Source organism: Oncorhynchus tshawytscha, linkage group LG10 (assembly GCF_018296145.1).
Source record: "Oncorhynchus tshawytscha isolate Ot180627B linkage group LG10, Otsh_v2.0, whole genome shotgun sequence".
In the NCBI taxonomy this organism is placed as follows: Eukaryota; Metazoa; Chordata; class Actinopteri; order Salmoniformes; family Salmonidae; genus Oncorhynchus; species Oncorhynchus tshawytscha.
The window spans coordinates 17,663,441-17,687,828 of record NC_056438.1 but is presented as its reverse complement, the minus strand read 5'-3'; the positions used below and the strand labels follow the sequence as shown (position 1 = coordinate 17,687,828).

The window sequence follows — 24,388 nt, the reverse complement described above, 5'->3', positions numbered from 1 at the left end:
TTGATCACGGGGCGATCTGTATTCAATAGCAGCTGTTCTTGAAATGAAGCTCCATTTTCTCTCTCTCAAAAGTTCAAGATGTGCACTTGATGACAGGAAGTGCCTATTTCTCATCTGACCAAGGATTAACCTCGAAGCAAATGACAGTACTGGCGACATCGTGTGGAAGCTGTAGGCATTGCAACCTCATCGCTATCTATTTTCCCTTGCCATTGACAATACAGGCAACTGGCGGAAGGATTTCATTTTTTTTTTTTGTGAACAGTTTTCCTTGTGCTTTTGCTTGCCCCTCACGCTCTGTTATAGTCACAGACATGATTTAACTAGTTCTATAAACTTGAGTGTTTTCTATCCACACATACTAATCATATGCATGTGCTATATTCCTGGCATGAGTAGCAGGACGTTGAAATTTTGCGCGATTTTTAACAAAATGTTGAAAAAAAAGTCCAGAGCTTTAAGAGGTTTTAAGAGGCATTTTCTCAGATTGAAGAATGACGCAGGTGTTAATCATGGGCTTTGCTACACAGAAAGCAGCATTTGACCACTCCATTGTCAACACTTTGATTAAATCAGTAGACCTAGATCCATATCTTTGAAAATACCATATCAGTATCATTAGCTTTTAAAACAATTCAGTCTGTTTTCTTTTATCAAGTTTTGGACCAGAGTGAGCCTGTCTCTCCACTAGCCTACCTATTGTTCCTGCAGTGAAGACGATTCACCATCTTCATTGAATGTTTTCGTAATTTATCTGCAGATAATTGCCAAAAAGCCTACAAGTATGCAAATTAGGGAAGCAAATGAAAGGCTTTCTTACCTGTGCGATTCGGTAGGCTGCTGACGAGTCACTCACTTTTAACGTCACGGTCTGGCAAGTCCTGGTAGACTTCATATCGAAAATACAATTTAGATCTTTAGTTTACTTGTCTCGATATGATACCATGGACATATAACGACGTTGTATGATTTATGAATGGCAAGGATATGACATTGACTTTATTCAGTCAGTTTGACACCATTTATAAACTAGTCAAGCTTGCTGCTCTTCTGTAAATAAGAATCTGTTCTTCACTGACTTTTCTAGTTAAAGGTTAAATAAATAAATAAAATTACTGTTCATCAATCAAATGAAGACTTAGCTCTCTCAAACCCATCTCTATATGTATTTTTCTTTTCTTTTAACTTCACCTTTATTTAACTGGGCAATGACTGCCAAACCTGGATGACGCTGGGCCAAATTGTGCGCTGCCCTAATGGGACTCCCAATCACGGCCGGATGTGATACAGCCTGGATTTGAACCAGGGACTCTAGCGACGCCTCTTGCACTGAGATGCAGTGCCTTAGACCGCTGCACCACTCGGGAGCCCAATGTAGGGTTTTCAGCCATTACATTCGCCCACATTTGGCTCTGTGTAAACTACTATTGACACTGTTTTTAACGTCAATTATCATCGCTCTCTAAACGGTTTTGGAAACATACTGATATGACCTTTGTCTTTCATTTCAGTGAAAAATAATCTTTCAAATAAAATATACAATTATTGTAGCAGTTTTGTACAGATCCTGTGTGCCTCCAGCTGACCAACTGCGCTTCCTCCTCAGCTCACACACAGGTGTTCGGAGCACGCTAGATAGCTAATTGGTGCAGGTGATGGCCTATGTCTACTGTCTGTCTTCTGTAAACGAGCACTGTAACATGGAGATATGGCCATGTGGGAACACTAACCCTATAAAGGTGTATCAATGTACCTTTTTGGCTTTTGAAAATTATTGCTTGCAGATATGAATACGTTCCTTATTTTTCCAAAACATTACCGCAAGTGATGCATGTAAATTTTTTGTGCAATCGTCGGGGCTCTTAACAAATCTTCCCCTGTCAGAAGATACTATCGTCAGGATGCACCAAAGTAGTTAAGGTCTATGAATGGGGCTATGCTCCAGCACTTCCAATGTGCCAGAAAACAATAGGCTAAGTGGATTTTGACTCGTCGTTTCCACACTATATGGGACGTGCAAATTGACTCGCATGGATTATGGAGGAGCATCATGCTTTCTCCCTCTGTGAAGGAATTTGACTGCAACCACATCGTACACAACACATACACCCATGTAACCAGCACTGTTTCCCGGTCATTGCTTACTTTGACTGACAGGCACCTGTTCAATCAATAGATCGCTTGAAGATGCATATCGTTCATTCTAGCTGGAGGGCTCGGCAGACTTTTTTTCTGACCTGAGAATTGAAAAGTAACTTAGTTAATTTAAGTGGAAAAAGTACCCGACTGAAAATGAGTGTGTAACCAGCTGTACAGCCGACAGCCGGCGCAAGTGGAAAACTGTGGTCTGTGTGTAGAATGGCGGACGAGTGGGGGAGTGCCTTGCCTTGCGTGATGAGATGCAGTGTTCTCCCATGTGCTTGCCTGGGGTGTATCTGTCACCAGCTTCTCTTTGACCTAAATATTTTGACTTATTATAGTGTCGTTGCCTCAAGTAGCCTCTTCTGGAAGCATGTTAGTAAATCTCTGCTTCTATCTAGGCTACCTTCAGTTTTTCAGGGGTTATTTTGGGTTGTGTGTGTTATTCCTCAATTGATCTCATCTCTCGTATGTTACAGTACAGTGCAGTCTATAGACGGGTTAGCGGACAACGTCACCAAAACGATGCGCACTATTCAAATGGGGAAGAAGTCCGTGAGTTGTGATTCTAAACGGTCAGATAGCTAGCAACCATGACGAGAAGCTGCCATGTGGGGAATTGTAGGAGTCTAATTTCATCTAGTTTTATCTTGTTCTTGACACCATGTCTTGTTTTGAGGTGTTTCTACTGATGGCAAAAATTTGCTGGCTAGCTAACCAATAACTGTAACAAAGTATTTGAGAGACAACAAGTGCTCATTGTGCAAATGTATTTATGTTTTCAATAAACATCGGAGACTTAATGTAGTTTATGTTACCAGTCAAACCAACCCTGTCTGTTTTACCTCATAGTGGCACAAGTGGCGGTTTTGTTGCTAAACAACCAACCTGTCTATGGACAAGCTGGTAATGCATTTGGTTTGTTCTTGTTATTTATTAGTATGTCTCTCCTCCTCCCCCAGCTGCTGGCCTGTATTATTTGGCAGAACTAATAGAAGAATACACAGTTGCCACTAGTCGAATAATAAAGTACATGATACTGGTGAGTAGTGTCTCTTGACTGATATCAATTCGAACACAATGCAAATGATTTCCTCTAGTAGCTCTTGTATTTAGAATGTCATGGAAACGGAGCTCTCTCACCACCCAATCTCTCTCCCTCCATTCCCTCATTTAATAGGGACTAGGAGTTTTTCCTGGTCACCACTTTACCTGACCAGGGGAAACTCCAAATCCTAGTTATAGCCTATAAGGTCCTGAGTTTTTCAAGATCATGTGATCAGGGAAAACCCCTGGCCCTTATGTCCTTTAAGCTTGACTCCCAGTCCAGATGTTTTGAAGTACTAGCAGCTAACCATTGCTCTGTGCATGCATCCTCTCTAGTTCTCCACAGGCGTGCTGTCGGGGCTGTACCTGTTTGAAGGCTTCCCATGGCTGATGATGGGCTGTGGTCTCTTCACCAACCTGGTGTACTTTGGCCTCCTGCAGACCTTCCCTTACATACTGCTGAGCTCACCTAACTTCATCCTCTCCTGTGGTGAGCATCAGAGACCGGCAGCTGCAGAGGCAGAAACCAGTGTGTAGTGGGGATAGCTTCTCTATGTATAGACGTCTATGTACAATATGCTGGGACAATAGTGTTTACCTGATCACGCAATCTGATACATGTTCAGTAGTTTTAACATCTCGCTCTCGCTCTCTCTGTCTCTCTCTCTCTCACAGTATTGGTGGTGCTGAACCACTACATGGCCTTCCAGTACTTTGCAGCAGAGTATTACCCCTTCTCAGAGGTAAGCTTAGGTCACACACTCTAAGGTAAGCCTAATCTGTGTTGATCACTCCTGAGCTCCAATGAGCAAAGTATTGCAGCGTACATATTAATGTATTCACTTAGCACATGACACAATGGAAGGGAGATGGCTTATACCTCACCAAGGGAAAGATGGTTGCTATGAAATAGAAAGCTCTGATTAGTTGGTCGGCCAGTCAATCAAGAAACCAAGTTATTATACTAACAGTCAATATATCACTACCTAGGACCTGAAGTTAGGAGCTGACCAGAAAAAACTCTCAGCCCTAGTTGTTAGCTCTAAGGCCCAGAGTTTTACCTGGTTAGGAAGAAATCATGGTCTTGCCTTGTACCCATGTGTCTCCTCCCTCCCCACCCTCCATGTCTCCTCACCCTCCATGTCTCCTCACCCTCCATGTCTCCTCTTTCCTCACCCTTTATGTCTCCTCTCTCCTCACCCTCCATGTCTCCTCTCTCCTCACCTCTACGTCTTCTTCTATCCCTGAAGGTCCTTGCGTACTTCACCATCTGTCTGTGGATTATCCCCTTCTCGTTCTTCGTGTCACTCTCTGCTGGGGAGAACGTGCTTCCATCCACCATGCAGCAAGGAGGTGAGCTCTATGATACTGTTCACCTTGTGGTTAGACGACCCAGGTTGTCTTAATACTGTTCACCTTATGGTTGGACCAACCAGGTTGTCGTAATCAATCAAATGTATTTATAAAGCCCTTTTTACATCAGTCGAATTCACAAAGTGCTATACAGAAACCAGCCCAAAACCCCAAACAGCAAGCAACGCACCTGTAGAAGCACGGTGGCTAGGAAAAACTACCTAGAAAGGCAGGAACCTAGGAAGAAACCTAGAGAGTAACCCGGCTCTGAGGGGTGACCAGTCCTCTTCTGGCTGTGCCGGGTGGAGATTATAACAGAACTCGATCAAAATGTTCAAACGTTCACAGATGACCAGCAGGGTCAGATGATAATAATCACAGTGGTTGTAAAGGGTGCAACAGGAGTAACCTCAGGAGTAAATGTCAGTTGACTTTTCATAGCCGATCATTCAGAGTTAGAAACAGCTGGTGGGGTGGAGAGAGTCGAAAACAGCAGGTCCCAGACAAGGTAGCATGTCCGGTGAACAGGTCAGGGTTTCATAGCTGCAGGCAGAACAGTTGAAACTGGAGCAGCAGCACGACTAGGTGGACTGGGGACAGCAAGGAGTCATCAGGTCAGGTATTCCCAAGGCATGGTCCTAGGGCTCAGGTCCTCCGAGAGGAGAGAGAGAGAGAGAATTAGTGGGAGCCTACTTAAATTCTCACAAGACACCGGATAAGACCGGAGAAGTACTCCAGATATAAGTACTCCAGACTGACCCTATCCCCCCGACACAAACTATTGGAGTATAATTACTGGAGGCTGAGACAGGAGGGATCGGCAGACACTGTGGCCCCGTCTGACTACCTCCGGACAGGGCCAACCAAGCAGGATATAACCCCACGCACTTTGCCAAAGCACAGCCCCCACACCACTAGAGGGAGACATTTTCAACCACAAACTTACTACCCAGAGACAAGGCTGAGTATAGCCCACTAAGATTTTCCCCACAGCATAAACCAGAGGGTGGCACCAACCCTGACAGGAAGATCACGTCAGAGACTCAAGTGACGCACCCCTCCTAGGGACCGCATGGAATACCACCAGTAAGCCAGTGACTCAGCCCCCGTAATAGGGTTAGAGGCAGAGAATCCCAGTGGAGAGAGGGGAACTGGCCAGGCAGAGACAGCTAGGGTGGTTTGTCGCTCTAGTGCTTTTCCTTTCACCTTCACACCCCTGGGCCAGACTACACTCATATGACCTACTGAAGAGATGAGTCTTCAATAAAGACTTAAAGGTTGAGACCGAATCTGCGTCTCTGACATGGATAGGCAGACCATTCCATAAAAATTGAGCTCTATAGGAGAAAGCCCTGCCTCCAGCTGTTTTCTTAGAAATTCCAGGGACAATAAGGAGGCCTGCGTCTTGTGACCATAGTGTATGTGTAGGTATGTACGTCAGGACCAAATCAGAAAGATAGGTAGGAGCAAGCCCATGTAATGCTTGGTAGGTTAGCAGTAAAACCTTGAAATCATCCTTAGCCTTAACAGGAAGCCAGTGTAGTGAGGCTAGCACTGGAGTAATATGATCACATTTTTTGGTTTTAGTCAAGATTCTAGAAGCCGTGTTTAGCACTAACTGAAGTTTATTTAGTGCTTTATCCGGGTAGCTGGAAGGTAAATGCATTTCTGCATTTTTGGACAGAAAGTTTAAAGATTTTTGCAATGTTACATAGATTTTAAAAAGCTGTCCTTGAAACAGTCTTGATATGTTCGTCAAAAGCGAGATCAGGGTCCAGAGTAACGCCAAGGTCCTTTACAGTTTTATTTGATATGACTGTACAACCATCAAGATTAATTGTCAGATCCAACAGAAGATCCCTTTGTTTCTTGGGACCTAGAACTAGCATCTCTGTTTTGTCCGAGTTTAAAATAACAAAATGTGCCGCCATCTACTTCCTTATGTCTGAAACACAGGCTTCCAGGGAGGGCAATTTTGGGGCTTCACCATGTTTCATTGAAATGTACAGCTGTGTATCATCCGCATAGCAGTGAAAGTTAACATTATTTTTCCGAATGACATTACCAAGAGGTAAAATATATAGTGGAAACAATAGAGGTCCTTAAACGGAACCTTGAGGAACACCGAAATTTAGTTGATTTGTCAGAGGATAAACCATCCAGAGACACTGATATCTTTCCGACAGATAATATCTAAACAAGGCCAGAACTTGTCCGTGTAGACCAATTTGGGTTTCCAATCTCTCCAAAAGAATGTGGTGATCGATGGTATCAAAAGCAGCACCAAGGTCTAGGAGCACGAGGACAGATGCAGAGCCTTGGTCATTAAAATGATGCAGAGCCTTGACGCCTTTAAAAGGTAATTTACCACTTTCGAGTGCAGTCTCAATGGTATAATGGGGTCTAATACCAGACTGAAACGTTTCATATACATTGTTTGTCTTCAGGAAGGCAGTGAGTTGCTGTGCAACAGCTTTTTGTAAAATCTTTAAGAGGAATGGGAGATTTGATATAGGCCGATTTAAAAAATAATAATAATAAAAAAATATTTAAAAAAAAAAACTAAATAATATGGTACATTTTCTGGGTCAAGGTTTTGCTTTTTCAAGAGAGGCTTTATTACTTCCACTTTTAGTGAGTTTGGTACACATCTGCTGGATAGGGAGCCATTTATGTTCAACATAGGAGGGCCAAGCACAGGAAGCAGCTCTTTCGGTAGTTTAGTTGGAATAGGATCTAATATGCAACTTGAAGTTTTAGAGGCCATGAGTATTTTCATGAATGTGTCAAGAGATATAGGATTAAAAGAACTTGAGTCTCTCCCTTCATCCTAGGTCCTGGCAGTGTTGTCCAGACTCGGGACAACTGAGCTTTGGAGGAATACACAGATTTAAAGAGAAGTCTGTAATTTTCTGTCTAATGATCACAATCTTTTCGTCAAAGAAGTTCATGAATTTATCACTGCTGAAGTGAAAGCCATCCACTAGGGTAATGCTGCTTTTTACTTAGCTTTGCGACAGTATCAAAAATACATTTTGGATTGTTCTTATTCTCAATTAAGTTGGAAAAATAGGATGATCGAGCAGCAGTGAGGGCTCTTCGAGACTGTACGGTACTGTCTTTCCAAGCTAATCGGAAGACTTCCAGTTTGGTGTAGCGCCATTTCCGTTCCAATTTTCTCTAAGCTTGCTTCAGGGCTCGTGTATTTTCTGTATACCAGGGAGCTAGTTTTTTATGACAAATGTTTTTAGTTTTTAGGGGTGCGACTGCATCTAGGGTATTACGCAAGGTTAAATTAAGTTCCTCAGTTAGGTGGTTAACCAATTGTTGTACTCTGACGTCCTTGGCTAGGTGGAGGGAGTCTGGAAGGGCATCTAGGAATCTTTTGGTTGTCTGAGAATTTATAGCACAGCTTTTGATGATCCTTGGTTGGGGTCTGAGCAGATTATTTGTTGCGATTGTGAACATAATAAAATGGTGGCCCAATACTCAAGGACTATGAGGAAAAACATCAAGATCCACAATATTTATTCCACAGGACAACACTAGGTCCAGAGTATGACACGGCAGTAAGTAGGTCCAGAGACATGTTGGACAAAACTCACTGAGTCGATGCCTCCGAAAGCCTTTTGGAGTGGGTCTGGACTTTTCCAGCAACAAAACAGACAGCAACACGTAAACAAGTCCACAAGTTGTGACAGGAAATTACGTCAGCACTCAATTGGGTTCACCTTATGGTTGAACCAACCAAGTCGTCTTAATTAAGGATTGGTGTCCCGCTAGTGGGACAACTTCCGTTGAAACTGGAGGGCGCGCAATTCAAATAAATAATAATAAATATTATGGATTTTAAAAATGTAGGTACGTATAAAAGTGTCTTTATATCGGCTGAAAGCTTAAATTCTTGTTAATCTAACTGCACTTTCTGATTTACAGTAGCTATTACAGAGAAAACATGCCATGTGATTGTTTGAGGACAGCTCCCCTCATCAAAATATTTTTCCACGGGCACAGGTTTCATAGATTCACATATAACGATTAAATATTCACTTACTTTTTGAAAATCTTCCACTGACTTGTCTTCCAAAGGGTCCCAGCTATAACATGTAGTGTCGTTTTGTTAGATAAAATCCTTCTTTATAGCCCAAAAAGTCAGTTTAATTGGCGCCATTGATTTGAGTAATCCACTCATTCAACTTGCAGAGAAAGGAATCCAAAAATCTACCCCTAAATTTTGTTTCTACAAGTCAAAATCCATTTCTATTTGCTCCTCAGATACCCTAAAATGTAATCAAACTAATATTTATTTTGGAAAGAAGTATGTTCAATAGGAAACCGATTTTAGCAGGTGCGTAATGTCTTCATGGCGCGCGCGAACATGAATTTCCAAGACTGTGTCCTTCTACTAAAAATGTTACAAGCTTGAAACCTTGAACATAGACACCCCGTGGAAGCCTTAGGAATTGCACCCAGGGAGCTAATTTTCAGTATGGCATTTCTAAGAGGATGGTCTCTCTCAAAAAAAAATTCTGGTTGGTTTTTCTTTGGATTTTCTCCTACCATACAGTTGAAGTTGTAAATTTAAATACACTTAGGTTGGAGTCATTAAAACTCGTTTTTCAACCACTCCACAAATTTCTTGTTAACAAACTATAGTTTTGGCAAGTCAGTTAGGACATCTACTTTGTGCATGACGCAAGTCATTTTTCCAACAATTGTTTCCAGACAGATTATTTCACTTATAATTCACTGTATCACAATTCCAGTTGGTCAGAAGTTTACATACACCAAGTTGACTGTGCCTTTAAACAGCTTACACAATTTCAGAAAATGATGTCATGGCTTTAGAAGCTTCTGATAGGCTAATTGACATAATTTGAGTCAATTGGTGTACCTGTGGATGTATTTCAAGGCCTACCTTCAAACTCAGTGCCTCTTTGCGCGACATAATGAGAAAATCAGCCAAGACCTCAGAGAGAAACTGTAGACCTCAAGTCTGGTTCATCCTTGGAAGCAATTTCCAAACGCCTGAAGGTACCGCGTTCATCTGTACAAACAATAGTACGCAAGTATAAACACCATGGGACCCCGCAGCCGTCATACCGCTCAGGAAGGAGATGCGTTCTGTCTCCTAGAGATGAATGTACTTTTGTCTGAAAAGTGCAAAACAATCCCAGAACAACAGCAAAGGACCTTGTGAAGATGCTGGAGGAAACCGGTAAAAAGTATCTATATCCACAGTAAAACGAGTCCTATATCAACATAACCTGAAAGGCCGCTCAGCGAGGAAGAAGCCACTGCTCCAAAACCGCCATAAAAAAGCCAGACTACGGTTTGCATCTGTACATAGGGACAAAGATTGTACTTTTTGGCGAAATGTCCTCCGGTCTGATGAAAATAGAACTGTTTGGCTATAATGACCATTGTTATGTTTGGAGGAAAAGGGGGATGCTTGCAAGCCGAAGAACTTCATCCCAACCATGAAGCACGGGGGTGGCAGCATCATGTTGTGGGGGTGGCAGCATCATGTTGTGGGGTGCTTTGCTGCAGGTGGAACTGGTGCACTTCACAAAATAGATGGCATCCTGAGGGAGGAAAATTATGTGGATATATTGAAGCAACATCTCAAGACATCAGTCAGGAAGTTAAAGCTTGGTCGCAAATGGAGTCTTCCAAATGGACAATGACCCCAAGCATACTTTCAAAGATGCGGCAAAATGGCAACAAAGTCAAGGTATTGGAGTGGCCATCACAAAGCCCTGACCTCAATTCCATAGAAAATCTGTGAGCATAACTGAAAAAGCATGTGCAAGCAAGGATGCCTACAAACCTGGCTCAGTTACACCAGCTCTGTCAGGAGGAATGGGCCAGAATTCACCCAACTTATTGTGGTAAGCTTGTGGAAGGCTACCTGAAACGTTTGACCCAAGCAAAACAATTTAAAGGCAAAGCTACCAAATACTAATTGAGTATATTTACACTTCTGACCCACTGGGAATGTGATGAAAGAAATAAAAGCTTAAATAAATTATTCCCTCTACTATTATTCTGATATTTCACATTCTTAAAATAAAGTGGTGATCCTAACTGACCTAAGACAGGGAATGTTTACTAGGATTAAATGTCAGGAATTGTGAAACACTGAGTTTAAATGTGTTTGGCTAAGGTGTATATAAACCTCCGACTTCAACTGTTTCTATTGTGTTATATTCTCCTAAGTTATTTTAACATTTCTACACACTTCTTGTTTTCTTTCCAATGGTACTAATTATGTGCTTATCCTGGCTTCAGGGCCTGAGCTACAGGCAGTTTACCTTGGGCACATCATTCAGACAGGAAATGGAGAAAAAAGGGGCCTAGCCCTAAGTAGTTTTAATACTGTTCACCTTAAGGTTGGACCAACGAGGTTGTCTTACATTTTTGTTCTAGCCCAGTACCAATGTAGCCTGGTTGCCATCCTTGTTCAACTATTACATTCCGCTCCTGCCATTTGCCAAAGAAACTGGCCTTTCGGCAATCTTCAAAGATGAACATTCTTTAATTAATGATATTGAGCAGGATTTGATCCTGATTCGATAACACTCACAGCTATCATCCATTCACAATGATTTTGCAAATTAGACTGATAGGAAAATATTAACTTTATTCATACATTTGATTGGAAACATTCTAACGTTGGGCATTCTGATGTTATATATTTCATTATAACTTTGGGTTTAGGGAGAACACGAGGATTCCCGTTTCTTGCATTTTTACCACCAGCCAATGTGATCGCAAAGATTTTTTAAATATTTTTTTTTCAAAATAAATTAGCAAGCTATATTGCTACTTCTGGGACACGCATTGGGCTAGGCTACTGGTTCAACAGCTATGAGAGGAATACAGAGGATGGAAGAGGGAGAGGCCAGTAGAGATGCCAGCGGAGATGTGTGAATTGTGCTAGAAGGGAACAGTGAAGACTGGAGTGTAAATTAGAAGTTAATTCATAGGTGGATTAGGGCTAATTAATCCACCATTTGTATGCTAGCATATACATTAGGCCTAATCTACTAGGGTGAATTTAGGCCACCACCAGAGCACATTTTTTGGGGGTCTGACACATTTTGTGCCAATGAATTGAAGTTGGACATGGCCAAATGCGTGAAGTTTAATAAAATGTGGAATTTTAAAATAAAGTGCAAAATTACCTTTCCATCTACCCGAAGACAATTATTTTGTATTTTATTAGGATCCCCATTAGCTGTTGCAAAAGCAGCAGCTACGCTTCCTGGGGTCCACACAAAACATGAAACAATACAGAAAATGAATAGACAAGAACAGTAGCATGTGATTTTCATTAGCATCGCTAATTGATACACAAAGTGGTAGACATATAGGGCCTACTCGCACCGCACACAGCAGGGCTCGACATTCAAATATATTTGCCAGTGGCACACCGGGTCAGTGCCAACTGAAAGCTACAGGCTAGAATGGAGAAAAAAAAGTACTGGCAGGGTCCATATCTCACAGGAAAGTTAATGATCCGTGCATAATTTCAGTAACAGGTGATTTTCTTTCATTTGCGAGCTGAGCAAGTAGCCTGAAAATGTAGGACTCAAGCACTTAGTTGCAATTTTCAAGGATCTACATTTTTATATTTAATTGTTGTAATAGCCTATAGGTAAAAATATATAATCACCTCAATGTATGCAACAAAATATGCATTACCATTAATAGGCCTACGCAATGGAATTATACATTGACATTTATTTTTACATTCTAAAATATGTGGGCAAAATGTGGACCAACATTTCTAAAAACATGTTTTAACTTTTGTAATTATGGGGTATTGTGTGTCGATCTGTGAGGGGGGGGGATCAATGCAATCCATTTTGAATTCAGGCTGTAACACAAGAAAATGTGGAATAAGTCAAGCGGTATGAATACTTCCTGAAGGCACTGTATGTGTGCAGCGCGCGTGTGATAAATAATCGAGATAACGAACAAACGGCTCCAGGAATCAATCCGTTTTTTGAAATCAATTGTATAGCCTAGATTAAAAATAGCATTATTACAATATTTTTCTTTCACTGGCGCAAGCGCGCACCTGACGGGGATGATCGACAGGCCCGGAGGGTTTCCAAAACCGGGCAGCCCTGTATGTGGAGCCCCGACACACACAGAAGGGCATTCCCGTGCCGTTGTTGCCTCTTTAGAAAGTTGCCTTATTTTTGGCCAATTGCACATTACTGTTTGAATAAATCATGATGATAATAAAACAAATTAAGCAAATTGTCTAACCCAAAAATAACGTGACCAGGTAAGAGAAATTCACTGGCACCCTTTTGAACAATTCGAAAAAAAATCTGTGTTGCACTACCAAGTCTAACAGTCACATTTGTTCGTAGTATCGAACCCTTTATAGTGCCGAGGCCTATTTAATGAAACCCTGGCTGTTGATGTAGGCAACCGATAGCAAAGCAGGGAATCCCCAATTCCCCACTGATCTCCTTTTTGAAAATGGCAAGTTCATTTTCTCATCCATAAATGCATATCAAGTGCAAGTACACTGGAGGGCCTTTTCATTAGGAGTGAAGTCTACTGTGGATAGCTAAAATAATGATTATGATCACGTTCTCTCAATTGTTATATTTGGCCTATGGGGACACCTATACATTTGGCAGCCACGCACGAGTGACCAGTGTAGCCTTTTATCGTCTACAGTCGTGGCCATAGGTTTAGAATGACACATATTAATTTTCATAAAGTTTGCTGCCTCAGTTTGTATGATGGCAATTTGCATATACTCCAGAATGTTATGAAGAGTGATCAGATGAATTGCAATTAATTACAAGGTCCCTCTTTGCCATGCAAATGAACTGAATCCCCCAAAAACATTTCCACTGCATTTCAGCCCTGCCACAAAAGGACCAGCTGACATGTCAGTGATTCTCTTGTTAACACAGGTGTGAGTGTTGACGAGGACAAGGCTGGATATCACTCTGGCATGCTGATTGAGTTCAAATAACAGACTGGAAGCTTCAAAAGTAGGGTGGTGCTTGGAATCATTGTTCTTCCTCTGTTAATCATGGTTACCTGCAAGGAAACATGTGCTGTCATCATTGCTTTGCACAAAAAGGGCTTCACAGGCAAGGACATTGCTGCCAGTAAGATTGCACCTAAATCAACCATTTATCGGATCATCAAGAAAGTCAAGGAAAGCGGTTCAATTGTTGTGAAGAAGGCTTCAGGGCGCCCAAGAAAGTCCAGCAAGGGCCTGGACCGTCTCCTAAAGTTGATTCAGCTGCGGGATTGGGGCACCACCAGTACAGAGCTTGCTCAGGAATGGCAGCAGGCAGGTGTGAGTGCATCTGCACGCACAGTGAGGCAAAGACTTTTGGAGGATGGCCTGGTGTCAAGAAGGGCAGCAAAGAAGCCACTTCTCTCCAGGAAAAACATCAGGGACAGACTGATATTCTGCAAAAGGTACAGGGATTAGAATGCTGAGGACTGGGGTAAAGTCATTTTCTCTGAATCCCCTTTCCGATTGTTTGGGGCATCCGGAAAAAAGCTTGTCCGGAGAAGATGGGATTGATGGGTCCATTTAGGGTGTGTGTGCGAGTTCGCTAATTCTTTCTAAGCCTATGTCCATTCAGAAGGTTTCCTAAAATAGCCTGTCTGGACTCCATCTCTTAAGAGAGGAGGGACTAATAATAGAACAGAAATTAGCATAATAAAATAAAATGTCAGCAAGTCATGATGACCAGCATACTGTGTATTCAAACCACTTGACTTTTTCCACATTTTGTTACGTTACAGCCTTATTCTAAAATGGATTAAATGTTGTTTCCCCCCCCTCATCAATCTACACACAATGCCACATAATGACAAAGCAAAAATGGGTATTTAGAAATGTTTGTAAAAAAACAAACAATGGAAATATGACATTTACATAAGCATTCAGACCCTTTACTCAGTACTTTGTTGAAGCACCTTTGGCAGCGATTACAGCCTCGAGTCTTGGCACAGCATGGCAGACATGTATTTGGGGAGTTTCTCCCATTCCTCTTGGCATATCCTCTCAAGCTCTGTCAGGTTAGATGGGGAATGTTGCGGCACAGCTATTTTCAGATCACTCCAGAGATGTTCGATCGGGTTCAAATCAAAATCAAATCCAATGTTATTTGCCACACACATGGTTAGCAGATGTTAATGCAAGTGTAGCAGAATGCTTCCGACGGTGCGGTAATATCTAACAAGTAATCTAACAAATTCACAACAACTACCTTGTATGTACAAATGTAAGGGATGGAATAAGAATATGTACATATAAATATATGGATGAGCGATGACCATGTGGCATAGGCAAGATGCAGTAGATGGTATGAAATACAGTATATACATATGAGATGAGTAATGTAGGATATGTAGACATTATTAAAGTGGCATTATTTAAAGTGACTAGTGATACCTATCTGATTGACCTTTAGCCATGTATTCATACATTTTGTGAAAGTGTGATAAGTGGTGCAGTTATGTGTGTGTGTCTGGCAGTGTATTCCAGACATTGGAAGCTCTCACAGAGAAAGCAGATTTACTAAAGGTGCTTTTCCTTAAGGGAACTATACAGTCACCTCTTGTGGCAGACCTTGTGGATCTGCTGCCATATGTTTGGGTTTTCTGTTTAACAAAAATACAGAGTAGAGGGGGAGCCAGGCCATTTAGGATCTTGAATACAAGACATGCGTTGGTGTATTGCACAAGATTTTCCCAACTCAGGAGCTCATGCTTTCTGAGGATGTAACAGTGATGATGGCTATTGGGCTTCCTTTTTCACATGCTTTTTAAAAGAGAAATTGGAATCAAGTATGATGCCAAGGTACTTAAAATCAGATACCACCTGGAGCTTCTCCCCTGACACATCGACATCTGGCTCAGTAGCATCTGTTGCCCTCTTTGTGAAGAACATGCAAACAGTTTTTTTCACATTGAGATGCCAACACAAGTCACTGAGCCACTTTGTAACCTGGACCATTACAGTACTGAGTTCTTGTGCAGCTTGTTGTTTGCTCTTTGCATGCACATATAGCACTGTATCATCTGCATACATTTTAACTTCAAACCCAGTACAGACAGAAGGCAGATCATTAGGCTGAACAGGAGGGGCCCCAGTATTGACCCTTGGGGCACACCCACATCATAGCTAAGAGTGGGCGACAGCTCATTGCTCACTCTGGCACACTGAGTTCTGCCTTTTAAGGTATGATGGTCTTCGACAATTTTGTGATGAGAATCTCATGGTTAACAGTATCAAAAGCCTTCCTTAGGTCCAGAAACACAGCCCCAACAACGCCCCCTTTGTCCAGCTTGGACTTCACATGTTCCAGAAGAAAGCAGTTGGCCGTTTCTGTGGAGTGTTTTGCTCTGATGCCAAACTGCAAGGGGTGTAATGTGAAGGGGCTGTTGTTGAGGTGGGCAATCAGTTGTTACACACTTTTCAACAACCTTTTCAACAACCTTTGACACCACAGGTAGTATACTAATGGGCCTGTAGTTACTCGAGTCAGCAGGGTCGCCCGATTTAAAGATGGCCGTTATAATGGCCGACTTCCATACCCTTGGAAACACCCGAGACCAATAGATGTGTTGGTGACCTTAGTAATGGATCCAATGAGTGACTCTTTGTAGTTTTTAAGAATGGTAGAGTCCAGCCCAAGGTAGAGTTCTTTAGTGAGCTAATCACCTTGTTCACCTTTGACTCAGAAACCTCCCTTATGATGAAGACAGGTTGAGTGTCATTCTCTAGCACTGAGCCCAAGAAACCAGTGGAGGGGTTCTGTGTCAGTACCCTGACAGAGTCAATAAAGTAGGAATTGAAGGCTATTGCTATTTCGACTGCATCCTGTGTTTGTTATTCACCATGATTTCTAGTATTTTTGCAGTGTTACTATGGTCTTTCCCTGTTAACTTTTTTAGATTCTCCCAGATCAATTTAGAATTTCCCTTTGCTTCACCAATTATGTTAATAAAGTTTGCCTTGGCCTGTCCGATTTCCTTCATCACCTTATTTCTCAACATGGTAAACCTACGTCTGTCATGCTCTAATTTGGATCTTAGGGCTATTTTTAGAGCATAATCTCGTTCTTTCATCAATTTCCAGATTTCTCCATTTAGCCAAGGAAGAGTGCTCTTTTGGCCAGGTTTGGATTTGATTTTCTTTAGGAAACCATTTATTGTAGTCAGTCAGGTTTTTCTATCCACAATCCAATCAGCTTCCATGTCTGTATAGGACAAGAGGTCATTCCAGTTAATTCCCTTAATTGCGTTTTCAAAATAGTTTAATTCACTCTTAGGTATTCTTAGTTGATCCGGCTTTCTAACAGTAGAGGTTAAACCTGCTCTTAGACAGCTTTCTGGCTATAAGTGTCAGATTATGATCAGATAGCCCAGTAACCATATTGAATGATTTAGTCACTCTCTGGTTTATTACTGAACACCAAATCAATCTGTGTTTTAGAGCAACAAGTCACCCTGGTTGGCCCTTTAACTAGCTGTGTAAGGTCAAAGGTATTAGTGATCCGTTTGAGGGTTTTCCTACAGACTTGTCTTCATAATTACTGTTAAAATCTCCCATTAAGATGACCTCTTTCCCAAAATCACATTCCCTAAGCATGTTATTAAACTGATCAAAAAACACACTTTTGGTGGAAGGTGGCCTTATACATTCCAATAAGGGTAAAATACATTTGAGTGAGAGGTTGTTTTCCTGACACCACTCTCCGAGTGCCCTCACCTCCTCCCTGTAGACTGTCTCGTCGTTGTTGGTAATCAAGCCCACTAATGTTGTGTCGTCTGCGAACTTGATGATTGAGTTGAAGGCGTGCATGGCCACGCAGTCATGGGTGAACAGGGAGTACAGGAGGGGGCTGAGCATGCACCCTTGTGGGGCCCCAGTATTGAGGATCAGCGAAGTGGAGATGTTGTTTCCTACCTTCATCACCTGGGGGGCGGCCCGTCAGAAAGGCCAGGACCCAATTGCACAGGGCGGGGTTGAGACCCAGGGTCTTAAGCTTAATGATGAGCTTGGAGGGTACTATGTTGTTGAATGCTGAGCTGTCGTCAATGAACATCATTCTTACATAGGTATTCCTCTGATCCAGATGGGATAGGGCAGTGTGCAGTAGAGGTCGACCGATTTTATGATTTTTCAACACCAAAACAAATTATCGGAGGACCAAAAAAAAGCCGATACCGATTAATCGGACCATTTTTGTGTGTGTGTGTGTGTGTGTGTGTGTGTGTGTGTGTGTGTGTGTGTGTGTAATAATGACAATTACAACAATACTGAATGAACAATGAACACCTATTTTAACTTAATATAATACATCAATAAAATCTATTTAGTCTCAAATAAATAATGAAACATGTTCAATTTGGTTTAAATAATGCAAAAACATAGTGTTGGAGAAGAAAGTAAAAGTGCAATATGTGCCATGTAAAAAAGCTAACTTTTAAGTTCCTTGCTCAGAACATGAGAACATATGAAAGCTGGTGGTTCCTTTGAACATGAGTCTTCAATATTCAATATGCCTACCACCGCTCAGTCAGACTGCTCTATCAAATCATAGACCTCATTATAATATAATAACACACAGAAATACAAGCTCGGGGCGGCAGGGTAGCCTAGAGCATAGTGGTTAGAGCATTGGACTAGTGGTAGTGGTTAGAGCATTGGACTAGTAACCGGAAGGTTGCAAGTTCAAACCCCGAGCTGACAAGGTACAAATCTGTTGTTCTGCCCCTGAACAGGCAGTCAACCCACTGTTCCTAGGCCATCATTGTAAATAAGAATTTGTTCTTAACTGACTTGCCTAGTAAAATAAAGGTAAAAATAAATAAATAAATAATAATATGGTCAAATCCAGAAACTATAATTTCGAAAACAAAACGTTTATTCTTTCAGTGAAATATGGAACCATTCCGTATTTTATCTAACGGGTGGCAACCATAAGTCTAAATATTGCTGTTACATTGCACAACCATCAATGTTATGTCATAATTACGTAAAATTCTGGCAAATTAGTTTGCAACGAGCCAGGTGGCCCAAACGGTTGCATATACCCTGACACTGCGTGCAATGAATGCAAGAGAAGTGACACAATTTCCATAGTTTAATATTGCCTGCTAACATGAATTTCTTTTAACTAAATATGCAGGTTTAAAAATATCTGTGTATTGATTTCAAGAAAGACATTGATGTTTATGGTTAGGTACATTCATGCAACGATTGTGCTTTTTTTTCACAAATTAGTTTTTGTTAAATCATCCCCCGTTTGATGAAGTTGAAAGTCTTTGTTAGGAAGAAATTGTCTTCACACCCAAACTGCTGCGTATACCCTGACTCTGTTGCACAGAGCGCAAGAGAAGTGACACAATTTCTCTAGTTAAAATAAATGAATGTTAGCAGGCAATATTAACTAAATATGCAGGTTTAAAAAGATATACTTGTGTATTGATTTTAAGAAAGGCATTGATGTTTATGGTTAGGTACATTGGTGGAACGGCAGTGCTTTTTTGTGTGAATGCGCTTGTTAAACCACCCGTTGGGCGAAGTAGGCTGTAATTCAATGATAAATTAACAGGCACTGCATCGACTATATGCAACGCAGGACAAGCTAGATAAACTAGTAATATCGTCAACCATGTGTAGTTAACTAGTGATTATGTTAAGATTGATTGTTTTTTATAAGATACGTTTAATGCTAGCTAGCACCTTACCTTGGCTTCTTGCTGCACTCGCATAACAGGTAGTCAGCCTGCCACGCAGTCTCCTCGTGGGGTGCAATGTAATCAGCCATGATCGGTGTCCAAAAATGCCAATTTACGATTGTTATGAAAACTTGAAATCGGTCCTAATTAATCGGCCATTCCGATTAATCGGTCGACCTCTAGTGTGATGGTGATTGCATCGTCTGTGGACCTGTTGGGGCGGTATGCAAACTGAAGTGGGTCTAGGGTGGCAGGTAAGGTGGAGGTGATATGATCCTTGACTAGTCTCTCAAAGCACTTCATGATGAAAGAAGTGAGTGCTACAGGGCGATAGTCATTTAGTTCAGTTATCTTTGCCTTTGGTATAGGAACAATGGTGGCCATCTTAAAGCATGTGGGGACAGCAGACTGGGATAGGGAGCTCTGTCCGGGCTCTGGCTGGGCCACTCAAGGACATTGAGACTTGTCCCGAAGCCACTCCTGCGTTCTCTTGGCTGTGTGCTTAGAGAGAATGTTTCTCATGGTCTGAGAGTATTTAGGTGCCTTTAGGAGTGGCGTCCGTCTGGCCACTCTATCATTAAAGGCCTGATTGGTGTAGTGGTGCAGAGATGGGAGAACCTCCCAAAAGGACAACCATCTCCACAGAAGAACTCTGGAGCTCTGTCAGAGTGACCATTTGGTTCTTGGTCACCTCCCTGAGGTATATATACCTGCTGGAGCGCACTCTGATAGACTGCATCCAATTTGTTGAGTAGGGTATTGGAGGCTACGATCGGTTGAAGAGCATGCATTTAGTTTTACTTGTATTTAAGAGCAATTGGAGGCCACGGAAGGAGAGTTGTATGGCATTGAAGCTTGCCTGGAGGGTTGTTAACACAGTGTCCAAAGAAGGGCCAGAAGTATACAGAATGGTGTCGTCTGCGTAGAGGTGGATCAGAGACTCACCAGCAGCAAGAGCGACATCATTGATGTATACAGAGAAGAGAGTCGGTCCAAGAATTGAACCCTGTGGCACCCCCATAGAGACTGCCAGAGGTCCGGACAGCAGACCCTCCGATTTGACACACTGAACTCTATCAGAGAAGTAGTTGGTGAACCAGGCGAGGCAATCATTTGAGAAATCAAGGCTGTCGAGTCTGCCGATGAGGATGTGGTGATTGACAGAGTCGAAAGCCCTGGCCAGATCAATGAATACGGCTGCACACTAATGTTTCTTATCGATGGCGGTTAAGATATCGTTTAGGACCTTGAGCGTGGCTGAGGTGCACCCATGACCAGCTCTGAAACCAGATTGCATAGCAGAGAGGGTATGGTGAGATTCGAAATGGTCGGTAATCTGTTTGTTGACTTGGCTTTCGAAGACCTTAGAAAGGCAGGGTAGGATAGATATAGGTCTGTAGCAGTTTAGGGTCAAGAGTGTCCCCCCCTTTGAAGAGGGGAATGACCGCAGCTGCTTTCCAATCTTTGGGAATCTCAGATGACACGAAAGAGAGGTTGAACAGGCTAGTAATTGGGGTGGCAACAATTTTGGCAGATCATTTTTAGAAAGAAAGGGTCCAGATTGTCTAGCCCGGCTGATTTGTAGGGGTCCAGATTTTGCAGCTCTTTCAGAACATCAGCTGACTGGATTTGGGAGAAGGAGAAATTGGGAAGGCTTGGGTTATTTGCCTGCGGGGGGGTGCAGTGCTGTTGACAGGGGTAGGGGTAGCCAGGTGGAAAGCATGGCCAGCCGTTGAAAAATGCTTGTTGAAATTCTCAATTATTGTGGATTTATCAGTGGTGACAGTGTTTCCGATCTTCAGTGCAGTGGGCAGTAATGAAGTTGTAGAATGGAAACAGGATGCACCTGGAGGCTCAATTTCGAGTCTTATAGCAAAGGGTTTGAATACTAATGTCAATGTGATATTTAAAAAAAATTCTGCGGTATTGTGTGTAGATTGCTGAGGAAAAAATACTATGTAATCTGTTTTAGAGTAAGGCTGTAACAAAATATGGAAAAAGTCAAAGGGGTCTGAATACTTTCCGAAGGCAATGTTGCGAGGAATGGCGACAGGTGCCAGTTTCTTTCCTCATTCTTGGCATGCAACTGAAGCAAACCGTATTTGAATTGAACCTTGTAGGCTAATATTTTCTGTATCATTATTACTCTCTCATTATGGAGTCCTCTCTAGCCACTTTGAACAACATGATCTTGCATTGACACTTCTCACAAGCACTTCATAATGGAAGTTTTTATTGTTGTTCTTAACTTTCTAACTCTATTGCGCCAAATGTTGTTGTTTCCAAATACCAATCAGCAACTGCACCTTAAACCCAGTTGCATATTGAACATTCAGATTGCCGAAATGCCAGTCTCTTTGGCAAATGACACGAGTGGAATGCTAGCTAAAAAGACTGGATTAGTTGATTCAGGTGTGCCAGGATTGAAAGATATTGTCATTTTCACAAAGTGAATTGATGGTCAGTTATTTAATTACCTTTTTTATTTTTTTATTTCTCACCCTCTCTAGATGACGTGGTCTCAAATTACTTCACCAAGGGCAAGAGGGGCAAGCGGTCCGGAATCCTGCTCATCTTCTCATTCCTCAAGGAGGCGGTGTTGCCTAGTCGACAGAAGATGTACTAATGCTCTACCTGGGGGTTTGGGTGGGGGGTACGACGGTAGATTTGGGAAGGGACTAAAGGAGAGGTGGCGGAGGAGGGAAGAAAAGGAGGAGGAGGAGGAAGGAGAGTGCATCGTAGCAGAGCAGATGAGAGCTCCCACTATTACTACGGACTAGCAGCAGTGCGTTTTACAGGACTGGTACATCTCTCTTACTCTCTCTGTGTCCGATATATATATATATATATATTAGTACACTATATAGGGTATCCATGTCGGTCTGTGAACAACTGAAGACTTCTCCCTCCCTCTCTGGCTCCTGTTTTCCAGCTACAGTAAAAGCCTCTGTAGGCTCTACTCCAACACTCTTCTGTTCTGTTTTATAAAGGTTTGTTAAGGAAACTACGTGCTGGTGTGAGTCGTCTGGGCCGTATTCATTAGTGCAAAATGGAAACGAGCGTTTCTTATTGGACAAGTTCATGTTGTTCCCTCTCTGTTTATAGTCAGTTTTCTTCTGTTTGGTGCCTAATGAATAACAGCTAAGTGGAGAAGTCAGGTTGGAAGGGAGAATGAGAACAAGGTTGGCGTAAAACGAAGCCAGATAGGATCTCTTGAATGAGTCCAAATGGCACCCTATTTCCTACATGGGACTCAGGTCAAAAGTAGTGCACTATGTAGGAAATAGGGTACCATTTGGGACGCAACCCTTATCTTGTGTTGTGTGCTGGGCCGTTAACTCCCTGCAAGTATGGGGTCGCCTATAACCCAATGTTTGTACGTGGACCCATAGGAATGCATTTTTTTGTTTCTTCACTGTTCCCCATTCATTGACTTCATCGTTATAAAATTACTTATTCTCTTGAACTGTTTAAAAAGAAAAAAAGCTTAAATAATATAAGTGATTTTTTTGGGGGGGGGGATATCAATTGATAGAAAAAACTGAACAAACAAACATTCCCACAAATACTTGTGCAATGATTTCTGTATGCCTGTTATGGCTGAATCTGGGTGTGTTTAGAGGAAGGAACTGATAATGTGATTATTAAAGAGGCAGTACATGGTGTGAGACTCATCACTGATTGGTTGTATGGAAGTTGCATGGTATAAGACGGATTAGCTGTGAGGCAGGGTACAGTGCTTTCAGAAAATATTCACACCCCTTGACTTTTTACACATTTTGTCATTTTGCAGCCAAGATTTAAAATGGGTTAAATAGAGATTTGGAATTAGCTTTTGAGATGTTTTACAAATGTAATAAAAGTGAAAGCTGAAATAAGTATTCAACCCCTTTTGTTATGGCAAACCTAAATAAGTTACAGACTAAAAATGTGCTTAACAAATCACACAAGTTGCATGGACTCACTCTGTGTGCAATAATAGTATTTAACAATACCTCTACGCCTATCTCTACCCCACACATACGATTATCCGTAAGGTCTGTCAGTTGAGCAGTGACTTTTACACCCAGTCACTACAACGATACATGCATCCTTCCTAACTCAGTTACCGGAGAGGAAACCTCTCAGGGATTTCACCATTAGGCCAATGGTGACTTTAAGACGGTTACAGAGTTTAATGGCTGTGATAGAAAACTGAGGAAGGAACGACAACATTGTAGTTACTCCTCAATACTAACCCAATTGACAGAGTGGAAAGGAAGCCTGTACAGAATACACATATTCCAAAATGTGCATCCTATTGGCAATAAGGCACTAGTGTATACTGCAAAAAATGTGGCAAAGTGTTATGTTTGGGGCAAATACAACACAACACTGAGTACCACTCTTCATATTTTCAAGCATGATGGTGGCTGCATCATGTTACGGCTATGCTTGTCATCGGCAAGGACTAGGGTGTTTTTGGGGATAAATACAGCTAAACACAAGCAAAATCCTAGAAGAAGACCTGGTTCAGTCTGTCACTGGGAGACTAATTCACCTTTCAGCAGGACAATGACCTAAAACACAAGGCCAAATATACACTGGAGTAGCTTACCAAAATAACAGTGAATGTTCCTGAGTGGCCTAGTTACAGTTTTGACTTAAATCTGCTTGAAAATCTATGGCAAGACCTGAAAATGGCTGTCTAGCAATGATCAACAACCAACTTGACAACTTGAAGAATTTAAAAAAGAATATGGTATAATCCAGGTGTGCAAAGCTCTTAGAGACTTACCCAGAAAGACTCAGCTGTATTCGTTGCCAAAGGTGATTATAACATGTATTGACTCAGCGGTGGGAATACTTATGTAAATTTGATATTTCTGTATTTCATTTTCAATAAATTAGCTGAAATATCTCAAAACATTTTCACTTAGTCATTATGGGGTATTTTGTGTAAATTGTTGAGATAATTGTTTGATTAAATCCATTTTGAATTCAGGCTGTAACAACAAAATATGAAATAAGTCAAGGGGTATGAATACTTTCTGAAAGCACTGTACATGGTTTGTGATATGTGATTGGCTGGATCGAATGTTCAGCATTTTGCAGATGAAGG

At 41.8% G+C, this 24,388-nt stretch overlaps 1 protein-coding gene across 1 annotated transcript in view; it reads left to right on the top strand.

The window, feature by feature from the left end:
• Nucleotides 1-22,950, top strand: part of LOC112259891 (protein TEX261) — a 28,684-nt gene extending 5,734 nt beyond the window's left edge. The window contains exons 2-6 of the mRNA XM_024434570.2: nucleotides 3,102-3,181; nucleotides 3,523-3,676; nucleotides 3,862-3,929; nucleotides 4,437-4,539; nucleotides 21,798-22,950. Of these exons, the coding sequence (XP_024290338.1) occupies nucleotides 3,102-3,181; nucleotides 3,523-3,676; nucleotides 3,862-3,929; nucleotides 4,437-4,539; nucleotides 21,798-21,913 (521 nt within the window). The 3' untranslated portion in view covers nucleotides 21,914-22,950. The remainder of the gene's footprint in view (nucleotides 1-3,101; nucleotides 3,182-3,522; nucleotides 3,677-3,861; nucleotides 3,930-4,436; nucleotides 4,540-21,797) is intronic.
• The last annotated feature ends 1,438 nt before the right edge of the window (nucleotides 22,951-24,388 follow it).